Genomic DNA, 23,524 nt, shown 5'->3' with positions numbered 1-23,524 from the left:
TCCATCGTTTAAATATGATGAAATCATTGGAGACGTGACATTGCACCAGCAATTAATTGTACGTCGAATAAAATCTTTATGCCCAGCCATTATCAGTAGTCTGTCTTAACAGTTTGCTTTCTTTGCACTGGTACCCTCGACAGCCAATTTAAATTGTGTCCAGGATCCATAGCCGCAAAATGTCTTATATGTATACCAAATATTTAGAAACACAACCTGCGGTAATGAACGCTGTTTATTTCAGTGTTGTTGTGATAGTAATTACAAATAATCTATGTAAACAGTTTCACAGATAAAGCAAGACCATGACCAAAGGTATACTTAACAAAAAGATTCAAAATATTCATGTTCGTAAATGTTAAAATACACTGGTCATCAAAATTAAGAGATCATGACAGAAATGAAACGTAACTGACATGTAATGAAACTTATTAATAGAAATTTGTATAAAAGTATTAGTTAACATGAGTTACAATGTTTCGCAGTTGATTATTCGCAAAATATTGAAATTAAAATCAAATATATGGAAACTGAAAAATGATGGAAACATTAAGTCACCTCTTGTGCAAAAAATTTTTTCTTTAATATGGTGTATGATCACCTCGAACAAATATGAATACCTCAAATCTCGATTTGATAGACTTTACCCAAGTGTTCATCAAGTCTTGTAGAACTGCACGCCACTCTTCTAAAAGTGAACTTTTAGGTTCCTGGGAGGATTAGGAGAAAAATCTGGTCCTGTAAGGCATCCCACACATGCTCAGTCAGGCTGAAGTAGGATGAATAAGGTGGCCAAACCATTCGAGTGATATCTTCTGTTTGCAAGTATCCTGACACCACATATGCTGGATGAGGTCGAGCAGTGTCATCCATTAACAAAAACTCTAAGCTAACTGCCCCTAAACAGTCTAACTTGGGGTTCCAGTACCTCGTCCACATATCTCTGAGCGGTTACAGTACTTCCTTGAAAGATATGCAACGCAGTGCAGCCATTTGATATGATTCCTTCCCAAATCATTAAACCGCAGTCGGGGAAGCGGGATATATCATGGACAAGGGAAGGCGAGTTGCGTGTGCCTTAGCTCTCTCTCTAGACCAAAATACTTCTAGAATCTAGAATCACTGTTCAGGTTATATGTGGGCTCGTCAGTAAACAATACTCGAGCCAGTCACCTTGGCTTCATTGAACATGACAACGGCATGAGTTTAAACGGGCCGCTCTAGAAGCTGGAGTGAGTGGTACACAAATCATCGGTTTTCTCGCATACAACCTAACCTCATTAAGACTAAAAACCAATAAGTACTTTTCACAAAATAATCTTCATGTAAACTGCGCGAAATCCCTAAAACGCATGATTATAAATACACGGTTAAGGGAGACTTTCAGCAGTAGAACGGCTAATTCGAGTTCCTGTGAAAGAGTGAATGTCTAAAACCAAATTTCTTGAAGCCGACAACGACAGAATACGGTCTTCTGATGCAGTTGTTGCTCGTGGTCGCTCTTAACCAGGCTGTCGATCAACTAAATGATCCAGTGCTTTACGAGAGCCTTCAAACTCTTGATATGTCATTTTCAGGGATATTCAAATCTTGAGCGACTCCCATTTGTGTTTAACATCTCTCGATTCTACGAATTATTCCCTATTTTTGACCTTCACTTAAATGATGCCTTTGGGCCATAACTGAATACTGATCACTCTCAGAAACCACATTCACTTTAAACAATACTACGGACCGCAACATGCATCCATTGCGCACTACATTCTGAATTTCCGAATTTGCATATTTCCGGCACTAATGTATGCGCGGAAGTGCAGTTTTGCGCTCATTTGTATTCAATTAACATAAATACAGCATTGCATTTGGTTGCAATATTAACTCAGTGAAGATATTTTTTCTCATTATCCTTTAAATTTGATGACCAGCGTATAATATAAGTTAATGAGTAAGTGCTTATGCACCAAAGTGTGCTTTCAGAGATATTGTTAATATGTATATTTCCTGAACACAATATTAAGATTATTCAAAGGAGGGATATATGCACACATTGTAAATCCGCAGACAATAATAATAAATTTTGTGAGCCTAGCCATGAGTCATCACATTCTTTAGATGTATTTGCAGTAATCTGTATACCAGTTGTTCTCTAGTCTAAGGTATCTCTCCTTCGTATAATGGTATACTCACCAGGGTACCTAGGCACAAGGCCTCACCCCTATCGAATAAAATTAAATTTCCTAATCCATATAAATATAAACGTTTAAAAAATAATTAGCAAGAAATAAATAATTATTAATCGTTTACATATAATTGTGAAAATTAGCACTGTAATGAAGCTGTTAACCAGAAAAACCGTAATGTAATTGCTGTAAAACATATTATGCAAAGGGTAAATGTGAAAGCTTTGGTGCTTAAGTAAAGTATAAGAAAGAAAAGTGAGCATATAACAAGAGCCGGCTTATTATTATTAGTAAACGGTTTTACAGAATACAACAAAAATTTGGTTAAAATGTATTGCAGCAGAATAAACGGTACTAAGGTACCGTACTGGTCTACGGTATATTCTCTTGTTATATATTCAAACTTTTTTGCCTCATGCACCCCTTCCAACATTATTAGACGATCATTCCCCCCCCCCATCTCCAAAACTGGACAAATGCATATACATTTATTTAAATTTAGATTATTTTTTAATGTGTTATATAAATTAAAGAAGAAAAAAGTATAGAAAATGTTGCTAAATACCAAAACTTTAAAAAAAAGTAGTTTTTTTATAGTCATAAAATAAAATAAAATATATAGATGATCGCGTCCCCCTTTAAACTGTTAAATTATCCCCTATTTGAGAAACCCTGCTGTATGTTTAGAAAAATCTGAGTTTTTAATTCTCTAACTTACCTCTTCGAAGACATTTGCGTATAGGGAAGTATCACCTGTAATAAAATGAAACAATGCATTTATTATAATTTTAATAGAACATTAAATGTATATTATTTAATTTAGGTTTTCCTATTTTACATCTATTTAAATCAAGTATTGTCCCTTCCCCCCCCCCAGTTTTCCAAATACATTATTGAAATACAGACTGTATTGCAGTATGTGTCTTAATTTTTAATTCGATAATTGACTTGCAAAATTAAATGAAGGAAATATGACTACTCTGAAAATGAAAAACATTTCGATCTATTTTGCCTCAGTGTATGTTTTATACTTATATAATTGTTTAATATTTTAGCTGTTAAACAGATTTTTAAATGTATAACATTTCATTAAATATTTTGTTATCAGAAAACTCTTTCATATATTTTCATTTAAAATTCTTAACGTAATTTATAGCACTGCCCATTTTTTCACGTACGAAACCAATAAGTACTTTTCCACAAAATAATCTTCATGTAAACCGCGCGAATTCCTTAAAACGCACGATTATAAATACACTGTTAAGGGGGACTTTCAGATATTTACATAACTGGTATTTTACTTGATGATCTGAAATAAAAACTAAAAATTTTTATATTCGATTTATGTCTGAGATTATTTTTACATTTATTTGATTGTAAAAATGGCTACCCTGAAGCGATTAAAATTCTGATCAAACCAACTATTCGCTTTGGGGACTGGAAGAAATTCTTTCCATTGCAAGATATGATATTTTTACGGTCTCGAGTTCGTTGGCTCACTCAATTTTTTAAAATTTTCTTTACATCATAAGCAAAATTTCTTTAAATTTACAGAATTTAAAGGTCACATTTTGTAATTACAGTAACACATTCATATTCAAACAAGAAAAGTTTATTATTTGAAAGACTATATAAATAAATGTCTGCTTTTTATGAAAGGAAGGAGGTTACTAATTAAGATCTCCTATCAAATCATTTGCAGATTTGACGGTGATCTTCCGTCTTAAGAAGACTTTCAGAAAACAAGTACGAGAACTTACTATAATTAAGTTGAATTATAATAAATTAAACCTCTTAGAATTATAATTAATTTTTAATATTTAGTTAGAACCATTTCTAGCAAATGGAATATTTTTAATATAAGTAATGTATTTAATTTTTCTGAATAACCTGTGTAACCTTAAATACATAAACTGTTTTAATACGGATTAAATACAACTACCTCGTGGAGTCATGTTTGGTAATGAGTACAAGGCCTCTTCTTCTGATGATTCCGAAGGTTCATCGTAGATGCCTTGAACTGTGGACGAGCTTCCTAGTGATGCGTAGTGATGCGCGGCTAAAAACAGAAAGCAAACACTATTGCTTACTTTTGCTACTTAGTCCAGTTTATATTTATTAACAATAGTTTATTAATAAACTATTATTTCTATGAGCTTTCTACTTTAATGAACAAAAGTTCTAAAATCTGCTTTTCCTAGTAATTTGCTCATACTGGAATTTCGGTGAATTTTTCATATTGTACAGTTGATAATTTAACTGGTTTTACGTTTACGACGAATAGTTCAGGTATCTATAATTTGCTGTCATTGCATTTATTTAGCGGATAATACTTATTATGACTGCGTTGATTTTTGGAGATGATATTGTAGTTTCTTTGCGCCTTAAAGACTAGACTGATTCTTGTAAAATGTCGTTTAGTATTCGAAAAGGCGAATAGTGACTACTTATAACTAGTGCGGTTCATGAGGGGCATATTACATCATTTTGGAAACACGTTATGATTGTAATGAACTGAGCTTTAAGTCTGATACTATACACACAAACGAACTATTGGCATATTTCTAAATAAAATGAAAGCAAAAAATATTAATTAAAATTAGGGTAAATTAAAATTCTAAACAATAGTGAAATAAGATGATTGCATTTTTAATAGCATGGCTATTGTTATGGAAACTTAAAATACCAAGCAACACCATTCAGCAAATACGGCTTTAAGGAAATAGAATATTTATGATATTTAAAACACTAGGCTCTTTGTCATTTAAAGCATCACTATTTTGAAGATGAAAACGTCAGCTATAAAACTAAATCTATCATGCAGTAATTAAAGTTTATAATTCATAAATATTTAGTTTCAAACTAATGAATCAAAACTTCATTACCTGTCACGTAGCTAGACTGGGAAAGAGATGATCGGTTTGATTGAGGATCATTGTCCGGATACCGAGTTGCTTCGTCATACTCTACGTGAGGAACTTTGTCATAGACCGCAGTTTCGTCATAAATACCCTCTTCTGCAGGCATCATAAGTTGTTTACTGGGGGAAAGGGAAGCTGTGAATGAGATCTTTTTTATCCATTCGTCCCTCTTTATAGCACTAGGAGCCTCAAATAAAAATACAGAGTCATCTAATAATTCTAGCCGGAAAACATATTTCTTTTTGTGGTAATCACTTGGTATAGTACATGCAGAGTTTATAATGTTAACTGGCGGTTCAGCAGTATTGTTCTCTATAAAGGATTTTTTGTTCTTAAAGAAACACAAAAGCTGTCCACAAAGTACAGTGTAATATGTTTTCCATTTCCTGGAAGTGGAGCGTTTCCCTCCGGCACTAAACTCTTTCTTGCGATCCAAGAAGCCTTCTGCGGTTGTAGGCGGCACTGAGAGTTTTTGTGAGAGAATGGACCTATTTCTTTTAATAACAGGAGTCGATACTTTTGTAGTCTCGGAAGGTGAAGTTTTGGGGAATCTTTTACTGCCCATTGGTTTGAAAACATAGTCATCTGATGGCAGTGATTCTAGACGTAAGTAATCATCATCAGACTCGCCTTTTTGTGTTACTTGGGTTTCTGTGCGCTCTCTTTCTCTTTCCTGTAATCAAAAATAAGTTATAGTACGACTAGAGATAAATTTTTAACTTAAACTAAAAAATTAGACCGAAAATTGGATTATCATACCTCTAACAATCTTTCTTCTTCTTTACGCCTCAAATCTTGCATTTTTTGTTCTTCAATCAGTTTCTGAGTTTCAGATTTTTTTCGTTCATCTTCTTGCCGTTTACGATAAACATTTTCCTCAAGCTAGAAAGAATGAAATTATTAATATACAGTTAGATAGAGGAGTTTTTGAGACATACTGTACGTTTAGTGTCGTAAAAATAATGATACACCAAAGGGCCATTACATTATGACCACCCTGTTAATAACATATAGGGCCACATTTAGCCCTCAAAACTGCCAGCACCCGACCTAGTATTGACTCCACAAGGTGCTGAGAGGTAGACTGAGGTATCTAATTCCAAGCGCTCACCAACTGGTCCTAGAATTCCCGCACATTGCAAGGGGATAGAGCTGGCAGCACGAATTTGATTTTCTAGATGGGACCACTAATGCTCTATTAGATTAGTGTCAGGTGAATTTGGAGGCTAAGACATGACTTAAAAGTCACTGGAATGTTCCTCGAACCACTCCCTTGACGATTCGACCCCTAGGACATGATGCATTATCCTGTTTATAAACACCATCCCCCACCGTAAATACTGTTGTCATGAATGGGTGAACCTGATCTGCAACGATGTTCACGTAACGCACAGACATCAGGGGCTGTTCTATGGGGATTATGTGCCCTAATGGGCTTCATGAAAACATTACCCACACCATAATACCCCAGCCATCGACTTGTCTCCGTCCAACTGTGCATCCAGGAGCTAGGATTTTGTTTGGAAATCGGCGTATTAGCTCACGCCAATCGATGTGATAGACCAGAAAACGTGATTCGTCGGACCATGCAACTTTCTTTCTGCCATTCTTCTAATGTCCAATTCCGATGTTTCTTGGCCCATGGCAGACGCAGCTGGCAATGACGTGCCATCAGTGCAAGGACATAATTCGGCCTTCGGCTGCGTAGGCCCATACGCAGCAATGTACGCTGTGCATTGTGTTGAGAAACACTGTCTGTGTTGCCACTGTTGTAGCTGGTAGTGATTTTGGCTGTTGTAGTTCTTCGGTCACGGCGAACAATGCGTAGCAGTCTCCGCTATCTTCTGGAATCAATGCGCCGTCGACAGACACTGCTGGCCGGCGACTTGTCGTTTCATCATCCATACACCAATTTTGATATGTGCTCACAACAACTGCACGTAAACGGCCCACTAAACGCGCCGTTTCTGATATTGATGTTCCCAGTCGCCGAGCCATATCGATTTGACCTTTATCAAAGTCTGATAAATCAGCTGCCCTCATTTCGCTAATCGCACAATGTTTGGAAAGAGTTCCAAGTTATTGCCGCGATTAGCATGCTTTGTTCCGACTGCCTTTCTTTAGATTGCTTCTGTGAGCGCTTCAGGTATTCAATGCTTCAGAGTCGGTCAGCAGGACAGGCTAGCAGAGGAGAGGCGCGTGACCAATAGTCACGTGGATATGCAGGAAGACGTGTTGGTGGAGAGGTTCCAAGGCGATGGTCTGCAAAAATACATAATATCTTGGAAAAAATACTGTAAGAAGTCAATAAAGTTTCTGAATAATAGTAGTAGAACATGTCTTCGAATCTATAAACGTGGTCTCTTTACAGAAATCTCCGTAGGTTACGTAAGATAAATCACGAAATGAGCAGGTGTGCAGTCACGTAATATGCACGCCCATCAAGATGAACATGAGGTGCAATATTTGGCAGATATACAAAAAGAAAATACGTAAGCTGGTTACACTGCAAAATAGAATACAATGCAGCAGAAAATGATCAATATGGTACTATAAAATCGAAGAAACTGTAAACATATTTACAGATACTTGATGCACAGAGTTCAGCGAAGTTTCACAGTTCACAAAGTTCTGGGTCAAGTGACGATGACGTCCAATGTCAGTGCAGTACGAAAGGTGCTTGGAAAGACGCTTTACTTATAGCCGCTTTACATACTCTAACATCAGTCGGCCACGCGCAATGATTTTGTTCCTGGGCGAGCCCATTGTTATAGATGGAAGGTATCATAATGTAATGGCTCTTCGGAGTATATTACAAGGTATTTCCCCCCTCCTTTCAGCAAGCCTTCGCAGTGTAACAGTAGCACACTCGGTGTTTATTCGAGAAGTGTAGGGTTCGAGTCCCGGCGAGGGTATTGCAAATTTTTCACGATTTCAGCTTCTGATGACTCAACAACATAAAAGTAAAAAACAGCATATGTTATTCTGATGTTCTAGCATATGTTATTTTTATGCATGCTTTAATGATATGTTATAGAACCCACATGATACAAAATTTCAGAAAAATCTTTGTTACTTTTTGTATTAATAAAATTTACTTACGCTTCTTTTATAAAAAGTATTTGGAAAAAAGAAAGTTTAATTTAGGTTCGCTGTGATAATGGAACATTTTAACTACTTATTTTCATTCGCGTGATTTCCCAAAGAGAAAAGAAGAAAATCTTTCATTAAAAATTAAGGCTATTCGACCAAAATATAGGATAAAAAGTGATGCATATTAAAAGCAAAGATTTATAATTAAAATAGAACTCAAAAATAAAGTTCAGAAAACCTAACCAATAGTTAATAACTACAGAAATGGGTCAATATTTTAATTCGATTTAGTACTTGTCCAAGAAATTTAATTCTGATGAGATCTAAATCGGTAAAGATATCTCGGAATAAAACAACAGAAGTTGCAAAATTTCTATTAAAGTCCATATATTTTAATTGTAATATTTATTCGTTCTATTTAAAGCCAAGATTTCAATGGAATACACAACTAAATATGAAATTTGTAATTCATTTTATTCTGAAATTTAACCAATTTAATATATTATCCATAAGGTACACCAATACAATCTTACATTTTAGAAATATTTTGCACCATTTTAAAGTTTACTGAACCCATAAAAGTCTTACATTATAAACTATTCCACTATAACTACTCAAATTTTATTTAGAGTGTAGCCACTTAAACTATTAGAATTTTGTTAGGAGAACTTATAATCGTCAGTAATGTACCAATACGCAGTTCAGGTAAGTTTTAATGTAATAATGTTTAGTGATATAACGTCTATAATTTTAAATTATCTTTCTCAATATATGGCCTTTTATCTATTAGAAGTATTCTATGCACATACCTTAGTCGTTTCCACAAGCTCTTGAAATTTGGCTTCATAAATATTTAATTTCTTTTCGAATTGTTCATGCTTAAGAAGTAGATATTCAACTTCTTCAATAGATTGACCAACATCCTCTGTTAGATTATGTTCTTGGCTTTGTAACCATGATTCTAACTCTTTCAGTTTTTCCTTAAAGAGCTGAAAAATATTCATTGAGGTAATAAATATAACAAAATGTAGAATCATTCCACTAATTAATAATTAATGAAATGAAATTAAAGTGGGCCTGAAATTTGCAAATATTGATGTAGAAAAATATGTGTATGAAGTACGACATTCAAAAATCTCGACAGATTTTCGTGATACTAAGAATATATTTAACTATCTTTGTAAAATTTTAGGAAATCTTATCATTTTGTTCCAAAACAACGGGAGCCCATTTAAAAGAAATCGTAAATAAAACTGATTTGAAAGAAACTGACAAATGTGATAAAGTTCTGACCATTGTAGCTAGCAAGAGCTTGATAGGAAGCTTGCCAAGCCGACATGAAATGCTTTGGTACTATGTTTCTGCAGTTCAGTGCTTAAGAAGAATTAATTAGCTGTTGTAAAATTAAAGACCCAAGAACTAAGTTTGATTCATCCAAGTTGAATCAGCGCTTGACTTGAGTTTTGATGGTTGTGAGATTTAATTAGTGAGTTTATTTCCTACATCTCTAATTTTGAATTTTTCTGTTACATTCTACTTGTCTAATAAATACTACTTATGTTTGATTTGTAACGTTTTGTCATCATGCAATCTTCAGCTATTCTGTGTTATTAAATGTGTAAATCCACTGTGATTTGAAATAAATTGCATTATTGTTATTATTATTATTATATTATGAAGCTTGCGTTATTATCGAGTTTTGTTTGAAAGCGACAGCACACCGGAAGATTCTGGCAGTGGATAGTGTTAGAGACACCAGTGTAAGAAAGAGGATAATAATTTCTTATAAAATAACATAAGTTTTTATATACTAAAGTTTCGTATTACTTGTTTAATCACTTTCTAAAAATGTTTGTACACTCGTGAAGTTAATTTGGTTGCAAGTTAATCGCACCCTTCTAGATGATTGTTTTATGTTCTATTAACTAAATAAATTAAATTTATTTTTCTCCTTAAAATTTTCTCCATGTCCTCTATACCTCCTGTACCTATTGTATTTGGTAATTAAGAGATGGAACGTATTCTTAAAGGTTAATTTTTTTCTTTTAATTATGGTTTAGAAAAGAAAACTAACCTGTAAATCAAGATTTTGTTCGTACGTTAATCGTCTTCCTTCCCATAGTTCTAGAAGGTCTTTCATCGATGAAGCAAGAGCGTCGATTTTCAATTGAATATCACGAGACATAAAATGACCGCTCGCAATTATTTCTTGTCCTTTTTCTTCGAAGTTCTTAAAGGAACGTGTTCGAGCATCAATTTCTGATTTATATCCTTCGTGCTGTGCTATTAGTGCTTCACAAGCTGCTACATCTTGAGGTATTTCATTGCTTGTAATAAGGGCAGACATTTCATAAATCCAAGCGCTGCATAAAGGAAACATTTCATGAGCTTTCATGCTATGCAATATCACATTTGAAATAAGTTATTAGAAACGTTCATAATAAGTGATCTTAAAGCAGAAAATACTAAGAAAGAAAACGAGATTTTCATGTCGCTTTAGAAAGTTAATGCATCCAATTATTAAGACGTTTTCTTCTTTCTTTTATGCCCTGTAACTGCCTCATATTTAATGAAAGATGTCTCCTACAAATTTAAGTAACGCTGCAAAATCTATCATTCTATTCTAACTTTTTTATAATTGACGTATCCGAAATACTGTACTGTAATCATTCTGATCAAGTTGTAGGGTTTACTTTATCTTGTGTATGTGTTTAACTAAGCAAAATTCGTCGTTAATTTTTTAGAAAAGTTTTCTGCATTTCGAGAAAAGCTGTTTCAGCTCAATTATTTAAATTGTAAATTATTCTGCAGAATTCAGCTTAATTTTTGAAGTTTTGATTTATTTCAAACTGTCCTAGCACATATCAGCTTACCATACTCTTTTTTAATTTCCTGAAAATACATTTACGTAAATAAATATTTAAGTTTAAACAGGTCACGAATCTATGTAAATAATATATGCTTGGTAGCATGCTTTTTAAAATTAATGCTATTTCGTGAATATGCCTAATGGGCTTGTCTTAAAGCTATTAAAATTCAAGATTTCTATGTTATTTTACGGTCTCTTTAGAAATAAAACCCATCTTGTTTAAATATTAAATATATAATTTAGTTACAAGGAAAATGTTCAGGATTTAGGAGTTTGTCTTAACAAAGGGGCAGAATTCAAGGAGAAATGTTTCATCTTATGATTTACATTATATGAATTAACATAGTGAAATCTTACATAGTATGACTAAGCAAATGGCTAACTTAATTTAATCTGGACGTTTGAAAAATATTAAGACCGTATTTTTTAGAAAACTTCATTTTGAAATTGTTAAATTTGATACAAATGAAAATTTAACAATTTCAAAAGGCGATCAAATTTGAGACAAAGGCTATGAGATCTATATTAAGGAGATAAGGAACTTCCGAGCTGAGTTCGCGAACATTCTTATAACCTGAGATCAAAGCATTGAGAAAGGTTAATGTCTAATATGCGCTTGGAAATATCTGGTAGTAAATATTTTAGTAGCCCTATCACTGGCCGTAACACTCACGCCTAACCTGCCCCGACCATACCACCCCATTATGAGCATCGCTGAGCCAGGACAGAGAATCCACTACCGAGTTGAGCTTGGTGAGTGGATGGAGTTGAGCTTAGTGAGTGGATGGGAAACCACTAAGAAACTGCTGATACCCTCCCCATGTCGGGAGGCCGCATGCAGCTTGGTGGCATAGGTTAGTGTCTAACAGCCATATCTGTTTAATGAAATTTCAAAAAAATATTGTAGATTACAGTGTTACTACATTTAATACATTATAGTTTCCCAACGCGGCCATAATTGTCCACCGGAAGGCGCTTAGAAAATCCAATGTGGCGTTACTACACCGAGAAGCAGTAAAGGAGCATTAAAAATCGAGCTGATAATAAGAACACGCTTGGAAAATTCGGTTCCTTAAACAATTAAAAAAAAAAAATTGAAAATTCACTTGATTATATAAATATTAAAATCATCCATCTTTACAGGAATCATACCAAACCGTTTCAGTTGACCGGTCGCATAAATTGGTCAAAGTTGCACGTAGTTACATTTTTCTATCCTAAGTAATCGGAATTTACAAATTATCAGTTAAATATTCTGATAGAAAAAATTGATTGGAATGATGAAAACAATAATTACAAATCTGTACTTTTTGAGATATCCGGAACGCTCAAGTAGCATGCTCTTTCAACGCATACTATTGCGTGTGCTGTGGCAGAAATTTGTGCATGTTCCCCACGTCCATTATAAAAATATTTTTAGAAATCTTTAACCGTTGCATTCTATTTACGTTTTGCAAGATGAATTTTAATTAATAGTTTGATAGAATGCAAATTCAGTAAATATCTAAAAATGTTGAAGCGATTTTAGTCAATGCTTACAGATTATTGAAATTATATTTCATATGCCGGTGATGGCGAACCTATGGCACGCGTGCCACAGTCGGCACGCAGAGCCTCATCAGCTGGCACGTGACTAAAATATTACTTCCTTAATTAATAATCCCAATAAAATGATGCTATGTAATTTAAATAAGTGTTTTAGTTTGTTCTTGAGCGTTTCACTTATTTACTTATCGCATAATACCACTGGCATAGGGCCTAAGCCTAGATATAACATTTTCATATATCGCCATAGAAATGATATACATATTTACTGACCCAATTTATGACGACTAAATTGTTTAGGTCAATCATATTACTTGTTATATGGCAAAGAATACGCCAAAGTTGAAGCAGCTAATGTTTGCTAAACGAATTCAAATTTATTGCAGACTACCGGTGAGTTTTAATACTTTCAATGTTAAATAGACTTTCTATACTCCAGGTCTTGAATCCTCACAAATGACTTCAGCAAAAAAGGCAAAATTCAGCATGGATAGTGGACGATCATTTCAAGAGACATAGACAGAATCATTTGGAGTTATTGAATACAATAGGAAAGTATTATGCATTCTGTGCGGGGAAAGTGTTGTGTGTCGTACATCTAGTGTCAGACGGTACTTTAACACCAACCACAAGATTGCTGCCGAACTTGATGAAGCTGAACGGAAGGTGTTTATTGAAGGAAAATTGAGGAATTATAATTACCAGAAAGTTGGTTTTTTGCAATTATCTTTCTAAATCAAAACATCTAACAACTGCCAGCTTTCAAATTTCACTGTGCCTGACAAAACATGGTAAACCGCTCTCCGATGATGATTTAATCAAAGAGGTTTTAGGCACGCCCTCCCCCCCCCCGCAAAAAAAAAAGTTTTGGGCACGCGGCCCCAAAAAGGTTCGACACCACTGTATATGCTGTTGTTACAGGGGTAGCGGGGCGCTGTGCAAAATAAAACCTGGAAACGTAGGTAATGAGAAAAAAAAAAAAAAAAAATAAGTGAAGTCTTTTATAGGCGGTCTTAAGAATGAACCTTCAAAAATAACTTTGGTTGATGTTGAAAATTTAACTTTTGAATGAATCATGTTGAATATTTGTTGAGCTGTTAAGGAATCTTACTGAACTCTGTCATTTCCTAGAAAAGTTTTTTCCAAAATTTTTAAACTCGGAACACTTTTTAAGTCCTATAATTTTTAAGGAGCCTTAAAGTAAACTTGGGTTTTATCCATAATAAATTATAACATATAGATCTATTAGATAAACAAAATAAACATTTACATTTATTTCGCCTTTTTCTATCATATCTATAAAACACGCTTTTCAATTTTTTATTTTACAAAAATGACACATAAAACTAATTAAATGAAAGAAATATAAAAAAATTGAAACATTTTAGTATTCAATGAATTCGATGTACATGAGTCTTTGAATTACAAATTCTTTTAATATCAGACATAATACTAGAAACCTGAATTTTTATATGAAAGGCAACATCAAATCGCTTTCTATATCTGGATTAAATTGCAGCGTAATTTGGAAAACCTGCCACACACAGATACGTTGTCGCAAAAGGACGTAAAATATAAGTAGCTCCTTTTTATAAGTTGGGATATTTTTTCGGACCAACGCATCCAAAATTCTTTTCGCGGTCGTTCTTTAAATATTTGTTTTGTGCCGGAATCAGTTATCAAGTCAATAAAACACCAGTTTCATAATTTTTCCTGGAACACTTAGTAACTGTTTGCGGAACACTAGTGTTCCACGAAACAAAGCTTGGGAAACTCTATCCCAGAGTGTCATTGACACATGTAAGAATTCTGCGAAGTGTACCATAATGCTTACTCAAATATTTGTTCTACTAAGGAGAAGGAGAAAAATCTAAACATCTGCAGGCCGCAGATGCCGATCTTTATGAGCTAGGTATGTAGAGACATTAGGTCTTTTTTTTTTTTTTTTTCCCCTCCTCCTCTAAAGCAGGAGACTTGAAAAATGAGCAATGCCCTCGCCGAGACTCGAATCACGGACTTCTCGAATACGCGTCGAGAGTGCTGACCACTACACTAAGAAGGCGGGAGAAATGCCTTACACACTCCTCCTTTTAAAGGGTGACTGGGGATTAATCGCCAAATCCTGGTGATAGAGAATCATCATTCACCACCTTTTTTAGTTCGGGCGCAACTGTAGAGACATTAGGCCTTTTTTTTAAAGCAGGGGACTTGAAAAATGAGCAATGCCCTAGCCGCGACTCGAACCATGGACCTCTCGAATACGCGTCGAGAGTGCTGACCACTACACCACGAAGGTATGCTAAGAAGGCGGGAGAAATACCTTATAGGTACTTTTGAATTTCGGATAGATTTTTAAGACTTTTTTAATGAATATTCACTCTAAAGAACCAATAGAGAAATAAGTAAGGAAATTAGGTTTTCCATGTTCTACAGGTTAAAGCATCTGGCTATTTGTGAAAGCTGCCTGAGCATCTATTCGAAAGAATCCTTATATTTCTCAAGAGGGGAAAAAAAAGAAAGAAACGATGAAAACACGCATATTTATATAAATCTCGATGTATTCACTTTCTTTAAAGTTATGTGAGGTTTATAAAAGGATGGAAAACCAAAACATAACTTGCATTTCTTTCGCATTTAACCCCTCCCCCAGAAAAAACAGTGTTATGACATCAAGAGCTGTTTGCCAATGAGTCATTGAAAACACATTGACATATTGCATTGAAATTATTAATTGGAAGTTAGTGTATATGATGACTTACTGAAATTCTCTCGCTTCGTCGAAATACGATTGAAGTTGCTCAGCTTGTAACAATTTGTCTTTTCTTATAGTTGCTTTTTCAGAGCACTTCCTCCAAGCATCTTTGACAACTTTATATTTTTCTCTAATTTGTTCCTCAGAATCTGGGAACTGTGATGTTAAATTGCCAACTTCTCCTTCTAAGGCTCTTACTTGTTCGTCAATTGCTTTCAGATCTCCCTGCGAAAATACGAAGGTTGCAGTGATTTTGTACAAAATATAAGCCATAAAGCTATCCAGTGGGAATCTGGATCTGTAAAAATCTATATAAACAGAACTTTCTGGAAATCTCTTTGTTTTCGGCTATAAATACCTTCGGATTTGTGCTTCATGTAACCGTATAGATATCGATTTGTCTCTTAAAAAATAAAAAAAGAATACAAAATGGATTTATCACGTGGTTACTTATATTTCATGATCTCAAGTTAGGGCACTTATATTTCATGAGCTCAAGTTACGGCACTCGATGAAGCTAACTCGGGAAAATATACGCAAATTGATGAGTTAAAAAATGATCTAATGCGATTTAGAGAAGTATATAAAATTAAAATAAATGAAATTGCTTTCATTAATGATGACAATTATAATGCTTGTAATTTTATAGCTTCTGAGTAAAAGGTACAAACATTTGGCATTGTAATACTGAAGTAATTAAAATAAGGTTTTCCTTGGTATCTTAAAAGGGTTTCTTGATTCCTAATTCATAGGAGAATGATTAAGAGATTTACATGCACTGAACTCTACCTCAAACGAGTATCTGGTTTAAAGCAAAGCACTTAAGCTGATTTTAGTCTTGTGCGAATTTTTCTCTACATACATTTCTCGCATTTTTATATTTGTGTAGTGCCGCTGTCTGTAGGAAGACATCATTTGTTTAAGAAAATGTAAGTAATAAACATTTAAATCTGAAAATAATTGAACTTACTTCTAAGGTGTCGTGATGCCTGAGTAAAGTCTTAATGCTTTCTAGATCATGCCCATAATTTTCGGATGACAGTACAACGTCCTTCTCATAAATCCAACTAACAGTTTCGTCTACGCTTTTGTTGAAAGCATGAATTAGTTTTGCCGCCTCCAGATCCTGTGAAGAGAAACAATCATTATTCTTTCAAACTTGGTTTTTATCATTGTTTAATGCCATTTATCTGGAATTTGGAAGAATCCTAGTTACAAAACAAAACAAACAAAAAAACAAAAACAAAAAAATAAATAAATAAAGAGGTTTCAACTGAAAGAATACATGATATTTACAAATGTAAAATAAAGGGTAAAGAGAGTAAGATATGAGAAAGTATCTTTTTGAATTTCGATTTATTATTCATGAAAGCAAATATTATAAATGGCCAAAATTTTCTTACCTGGTAATCAAGAAATAGGAAAGTGATAAGCTAGTTTTAAAGTTTTCCAAACAGTTTCAGGATTTTTATCAGCAAAACTGAACATCTGCCATTAATTTAGCCTACAATGTTTTTAAACTTCTGAACAACACTTTCCTCAGTACCTATTCGAACGAAACTTTTTGAAAAATGTTTGCTTTCAGAAATTTTTCGTAGTTAGATTATGCTTTACCTTATGTCCCGTTATATTTCCTTCTTACTCATTGGTTGATCTACGCAAAACATAGTGTCGAGCGGAACATTTTCGCTATCATCGCAAAATATTGCAGATAGAAGGCTGTCGTTCAAACTAGTTTTGAAGGAAAGCGTTTCCAGAAAATGTTTCGCCTTGCCTTTCGCAACCGCTGGTATGATTCGAACTTTACTATTTTGCAATTTCAAATCGATATTTTCATATAAAAGGCTTCAACGCGAAGTTCAGGATCCTGCATAATTAGATGCCAGTTGGCTTGTTATTTGCAGAACTGCACTACTTCATGCAAAATAATTCAGAAGTTTCCGAACTCGAATCTGCAAAGCACTTTGTTTTGTCTCTAATTTGCTGTTGATTTAATTAAGGCAAAACACACTAGGGCTATATTCCAAGGTAGGAATGTCATCGTAAAGTATATTGTAGGCGAAAAGTGCTCGTATTCACGTTACGCTAAGGAGAAAATGTACAGTATTAACCTGTAAGATAACTAAACAACAACAAGAGAGAACAAAAAATGTTCTTTTACAGAAAATGCTAAAAATGAACACCATCTTCTTTAACACACAATCACGTAAGTTTCTCACCACTCCATTCAAATTGATGATTGGGCATTTTCTATGGCTTTTTATGATGATGTTCCGCAGATTCTGTAGCTTCTAGGCAGACGAAATCTTTGTTCATGCGTTGAGTTTATAGCGCACTGATTGTTCTTTGTTCCCACCTCCCTCTTAGCGGATTTGGTGTTCTGCCCTGTAATATGCTTGAGCTTCTTAATGAAAGTCAGACACATTTACTGCAGATAGCAACACTCGTAAATATTTTTCATTGTTAGAGTAAATAATATTTACTAAAAAAATTCAAGGATTTTTGAAATCGTATTGCCTATAATTGCTTCATAAGATTCCAACAATTTACGAATTTTGCTCTTTTTTTCTTGGGGGCGGGTCACGATATTCTGTTTCTTTTCCGGTCACTAACATTGCTCCCATTTTCTTTTCTCTTTTATTTACACTCCTTTTCAGTTTTGTTTTGATGCACTTTATTTCATTTGTAGAAACTTTATAGTGAGAAAAACGACACATTTGTTTATTCACTTCGAAACAGAGCTTAAGATTTGGGGAAAATGGCCAGTTCATAAATTTTACTGCATGTGTGTTAAGTAATTAACATTTATAAAAAAAGAAGAGAAATGCGCCAAAGTAAAACATAAAATTAACAAAGTAAAAATCTTGTGTATGGCATAGATTTTTATCAAGACTCTATCGATTTCGAGGGCATTTCGAGATACAGGTCCCTCTTCGTCAGAAGCAAAGAAATCTGCAACGAAGCTATGCCTGTATTTGTACTTAAAACGAGTAAAGCGAATCAGATGGTAGCACCATTTGTCGGTAGAAATAGCAATGAAAATTGATAAATTAAATCCGAAGTTCTGTGTTTTCAATTTTCGTTACTATTTTTGTCGACAGATGACGCTACCTTCTTATTCACTTTACTCCTTTTGGGTATAAATAACAGTGTCTTTCCTTTCGTTGCACATTTCTTTCCTCCTGATAAAGAGGGACCTGTATCTGTACGAAATTGACAGAATCTTGACAAAACAGAAGTTTTTACTTTCCTAATTTTAAATTAACATTCATATAAAATATGCGCATGCGATTTTAAAATGATTAAAACGCTCTAATCAGTTACTTTATTCTCATGTACACTCTTAATAGAACATACACTAATGGCATATACAAGTTCGCTGTAAATCTTTCCCTTTTTATGCGTTTATGCTTATGCAATTTCAAATAAGATTTAAAATATCAGAATTCAATTTTAGTTAAGATTCAATGTAAAAAAAAAAAAAACTGGGAACTGTTACATACTTTATACCGAGCTTCTGTGGAATCATTGCACTGCTGCCATATTTCCTCAAGCTCTTGTAAAAGTTCTTTGACGTTTTGAGATTCTGTATGGCCTTCGTCTATTAAGGTCTGCGCTTGCTGTTGGAGCTGATGAACGTTATTTTCATGTCCTCGTAGTCTGTTTCGGAAAATGTCGAGCTTTTGAAGTAAAGACTAAAAGAAACAAGAAATTTTATCAAGAAAGTATTTAACTTGCAATGAAATATATTTTATGAAATATAAATGACTCTGTCCAGCGGTACTTGTGTATAGCGGAGAATTGAAGATATAACATTTTCAGCGACGCTTGGAAGAATTTAACGCACCTAAATCCAATATAATAACCGAGAAAGTTGTTTCAAACTTCTTTAACCAAAACCGTTTTATTAACAAGTTAAATTCATTTAATTATGTTCATGTTATAAGGTATTTCTCCCACCTTCTTAGCGTACCTTCGTGGTATAGTGGTTCTGCACGCTGAGCCGGTATTCCAGAGGTCTGTGGTTTGATTCCCGGCGAAGGCGATTGCTCATTTTTCATCTCTCCGGCCTCTAAAATGAAATCCTAATGCCTCTACAATGTAGCCCATAGTTCTTTAAGATTAACTGTCGCTGTTCAGGGAGGAAAAGATATGACTGAATTTTAAATAAGAGTTATTAATAGTTGTGGAACCTTTCCTGCATATAGAACGGCATGGAAAGTTATGATAGATGGTCGTATATATGGATCAGGAGCTATGCTATCTAAAATATTCAACTTCTGTTGTGCACACCTTTACGTCACTGTGCTTAAACAAACTGATTAAAAAGAGCCCATACTTAAGAAGATATTAATTCCAATGCAAGTTACTTCCGTTCAGTTCCTTAAATGTTCTTTAATTTTTAAAAATACCTAAAGTCTTTGAAGTCTAGTAAAACAGCACGTTTTACAGGTATGGTGTGATTGTTTATGTTTAGAGATTTCTTATTAGTGTTTTATTTTCTAAAATCTATATTTCACCCACATTTAAAACAATTCTGTTTACTTAAATAATTACCAGAGTTCGAAAGGGTTCATCTTAATCAAAATATTAATTTATACCTTTCCCAATGCTATTTCTGTATATTTTAGATTTCTTTCTCATTTTTCAGGACAACCATTTGCAGTCATACATTTTATTTAAAAATCTTGATATTTATCACATTTTTAAAATAACTTTTAGTCTAAATTAATCATATTTTAAAATAATTTTTATTTAATTAATTTTGATAATTTTACAGTACATAATAGCAGTACTTAAATAGACAAATTACGATATATGTATATCTACGTTAATGCAAATATCTTGCACCACTTCGTGTAAATATGTATTTTGAGCATTTTTGAGCAAAATTGTATTATTTAAATACGTGTTATGAATATTGTTGTAACACTTGCTTATTTGTAACCACGTTGTTTGATTTTAATGGTACTATGGCTTTCTGTACTTTTTTTCATATTTTTGAAAATTACGTAAATCTTAAGTTACAAAGAGAGTTTTATTATTTGCAAAGATCAATATTGACAAAGATCATTTGTTGTGGTTATGAAAATGCTCATGACGATAGCATTCTCTAAGAAAAGTTCTTAAAATGTTTTTTGAAGCCTTAAATTTCTAGCAGACTGAATTTCATTTTCCTTAATTTTAAAAGTGAGTTTTAAAGACTAAAAGCAACGCACAACTATTTATTAACTGGTACTTCAACAATGAAACAGACTACATTCAGGAGCGCAGAAAACAGTAGTAGTGTTAATAGGTTAAATTTCAAATATCTAATTTAATACCTCTAATATCACAAAAATTAGCTTTACAAAATCACTTCTTATAGATGGTGATGGTAGGTATTACACTAGTACCTTATAGGTATTAAACTAGTGAACTGTTGCTAATGACAGATGACAGCAGCAGCGATAACAACCACAAAATGAAAGGCAGGAAAATGTGGAAATTAGCATAAGAGCGGTAAATAGTAAGACGTGTTGTGCCGAAATTGTGCGGTGGTGACGAGTCTTCGGCCCTAAAGCCTTTACTCCACAATTAATGTCCCTACGGGGTATGACTTAGGGAGAAATAAAATCCACTTAAAAACAAAAAGGGTAAAGTTCTTGAGTTTTAGTTGCGTTAGCTGGTGCCATTAATGGCCTGGCCAAACATGGCGCTTGCTGGAGAAGAAAAACTATCAATTTTTTAGAAATTTTCTTAAAAAATACTTCTGAATCTGTCTGTACCAAGATAATCGCAATATAAATTGAAGATTGTAAAAAGTTAATATGCAGCATTAAAAGTCCAAAAATGAGTAAATAAAAATTTTGTCTTGAATGGGGATCAAACACTCGATGCACTGGTCCATAGCCTGATGAGTCTTACCACTGAGCTAATCTTGCTTACTCTATTTCTGCATAGTTCATAATAAGTTCTATTACTTTAAATGCATAACTGAGTTTATGTTGAGATAATCTTGTTTCTTTAATTTTCTGAGCAATATTAGCAATGATTTGGAGTAATTTAAGGGTATCTGTATCTTTGAAGACGGATAAAATTTCTGCTAAGTCTTCTTTTCTGTTATTACGGATTTTGAATTTTTTCACTGTAAAGCGGGCAATTTTCTGAGCTGTTTTGATTGTATTGTTGATTAATAAATTTTGGGAAGTCATCTATTGAAAGTGGGGGAGGCTGAATTTTAGGCTTTTCTGTTCTGTCTTCTAGTTTATTAAATCTGCGTTGATAGATTTCACATCCTCGATAGAAACTGACATGTGATTTAGAACAAAAAATACATTTAGGTTTCTGATCAGGTTTTAAATTGCATGTATTTGAACGATGATTTTCTCCACATTTAACACATCTGATTTTGTTGTAGTAGCTGCTTTGGGAGTGGCCGAACTCCTGGCAATTACAGCATTCTACTGTCCTTTTCCTGGGAATGTAATTCTCGATTATGACATTAAAGCTAAAAATTCTGTTAATATTATGAATAGCTTCACCTTCTTTGTTTCTGGATAATTCTGTGAAGAATATTGGTAATTTAATTAGCTGATTATCAATCCTGTTGGTAAATAGCTTGACTTAAAGAACAGGGCGTTTTTCTAGAGATCATTAAATATTGCTGCTTCTGTAATTGAGCTGGGAATGTTATTTAATATTACTTTCACTGTATTGTTATTTTTCATTAGGAAAGTATAGAAGTTTAATTGCATTGTCTTGAAAGTATCAACTGTGGAGTGATAGTCTTGAGTGGTAGTGGTTTTAAGAAGAATTTTGTTAGATTTCATATCTGCTTGGCAAGTTTTCGTAAGAAGTTTCTCTACTTCTAGCCAATCAGCATCTTTGTCAGCGATGACTATGGGGGGGGGTTGTAGTATCGTTTGCGGTCTTAGAATGTTTTTCTCTTGTCGAGATTTCTTCTAAAAGTGTAGCAAATCTGTTTTTGAGGAGTTTCAGGTATTGCAGTGGTTTTAGTCGGCGATTTACAAGTTTTAGTCGACGTCTGCCATTCCGTCTGTGATTTTGGGGGGTTCTGGGTTTCAGTACAGTTATCTGCAGTATGACTCACATGGTTTTGCTGTGACTTATTGTCCTGAGTTTCAGTACAGTTATCTGGAGCTTTTGCTCTGCGTATTAACCTTTGTTGTTCAAAAGCAAAATTTAACGGGAAAGAATCAGTTGACGTACTTGCAATTTTCGGTATGTCTTACCGACATCACTTAGATGATTTTAAGTGTGGTCGTATTATTGGTTACGTTAAGGAAGGGAGAAAAATAACAGATGTTGATAGGGAGTTCGACGTCAGCCACAGTGTTGTTTCAAGGCTTTGGAAATCATTTCAAACCAATGGAATGTATAGCAAACGTCAAAGCGGAGGTCGTGTTCGCAGTGCGACGCCTGTAGACAGTGCTATCGACAGGTACACAGTGCTATCGACGTAAAGAACTGGCGAAGCACAACTTTTGAGGTAACAAACCAGTTACTAGCTTCTACTGGCAAGTAAATCTCCCGAAAAACTGCAGCCAGATGTTTGCATCAAAACCCCGTCCTCTTACGTGGATTCAATTGTCTAGACAGCAACATACCGTCCATTAGCAATGGTATCGCGAGTATCGTAATTGGACTCCATGGAACTGGGCTTGTGTACTCTTCTTAGGTGAGAGTAGGTTCAGTCCGTTACCGGATTATAGACGTCAACTTATCTAGAGTGTTATTGCTTTTCGTCCAGAAAATATCCAGGAAAGGACCGGTATCCGAGATGCAGTATCATGGTATGAGCCGGCAGTATGATCAATAGCCTCACTCCACTACATATGGTTGCAACTAGGACTATGACTGGCCAACGTTGCATTAATGATGTTTTGCTGCCTCATGTTCGCATGTTCTGTGGTGCTGTCGGTGATAAATTTGTTTTCATGGCAACGTGTCATCGATCAGTCGCTTGTTAGGAAAGTTTAGAGAGTGATGATGTTAAACTCCTTATACGGCCAGCACGTTCTCCAGATCTGAATCCCATTGAAAATGCTTGGAATGCTTTGGGGGAGGAGTCTTGCTGGTCGACAATGTCCTCCAATAAACAAGGACACTTTCATCCGTGCACTGACAAAGGAATGGGATAAATTGCCCCTAAAACTGTTGG

At 34.3% G+C, this 23,524-nt stretch overlaps 1 protein-coding gene across 2 annotated transcripts in view; it reads right to left on the bottom strand.

Moving 5' to 3' along the window:
• LOC118181398 (spectrin beta chain, non-erythrocytic 1-like) overlaps nucleotides 1–23,524 on the bottom strand; it is a 239,244-nt gene that overhangs the window by 2,435 nt on the left and 213,285 nt on the right. The window contains exons 67-75 of one of the 2 annotated variants that reach the window (XM_085809705.1): nucleotides 18,864–19,055; nucleotides 16,331–16,486; nucleotides 15,368–15,585; nucleotides 10,269–10,557; nucleotides 9,004–9,183; nucleotides 5,861–5,983; nucleotides 5,066–5,774; nucleotides 4,120–4,239; nucleotides 2,899–2,933 (exon numbers count right to left, since the gene is read on the bottom strand). In XM_085809705.1, the coding sequence (XP_085665831.1) occupies nucleotides 2,899–2,933; nucleotides 4,120–4,239; nucleotides 5,066–5,774; nucleotides 5,861–5,983; nucleotides 9,004–9,183; nucleotides 10,269–10,557; nucleotides 15,368–15,585; nucleotides 16,331–16,486; nucleotides 18,864–19,055 (2,022 nt within the window). The remainder of the gene's footprint in view (nucleotides 1–2,898; nucleotides 2,934–4,119; nucleotides 4,240–5,065; nucleotides 5,775–5,860; nucleotides 5,984–9,003; nucleotides 9,184–10,268; nucleotides 10,558–15,367; nucleotides 15,586–16,330; nucleotides 16,487–18,863; nucleotides 19,056–23,524) is intronic. The other variant, XM_085809706.1, reaches the window with a different exon arrangement.

Source organism: Stegodyphus dumicola, chromosome X2, assembly GCF_044657685.1.
Source record: "Stegodyphus dumicola isolate Sdum_Otavi_A_Nest chromosome X2, ASM4465768v1".
Lineage (NCBI taxonomy): Eukaryota > Metazoa > Arthropoda > Arachnida > Araneae > Eresidae > Stegodyphus > Stegodyphus dumicola.
The sequence above is the reverse complement of the archived record's forward strand: the minus strand, read 5'-3'. Positions and strand labels throughout refer to the sequence as shown.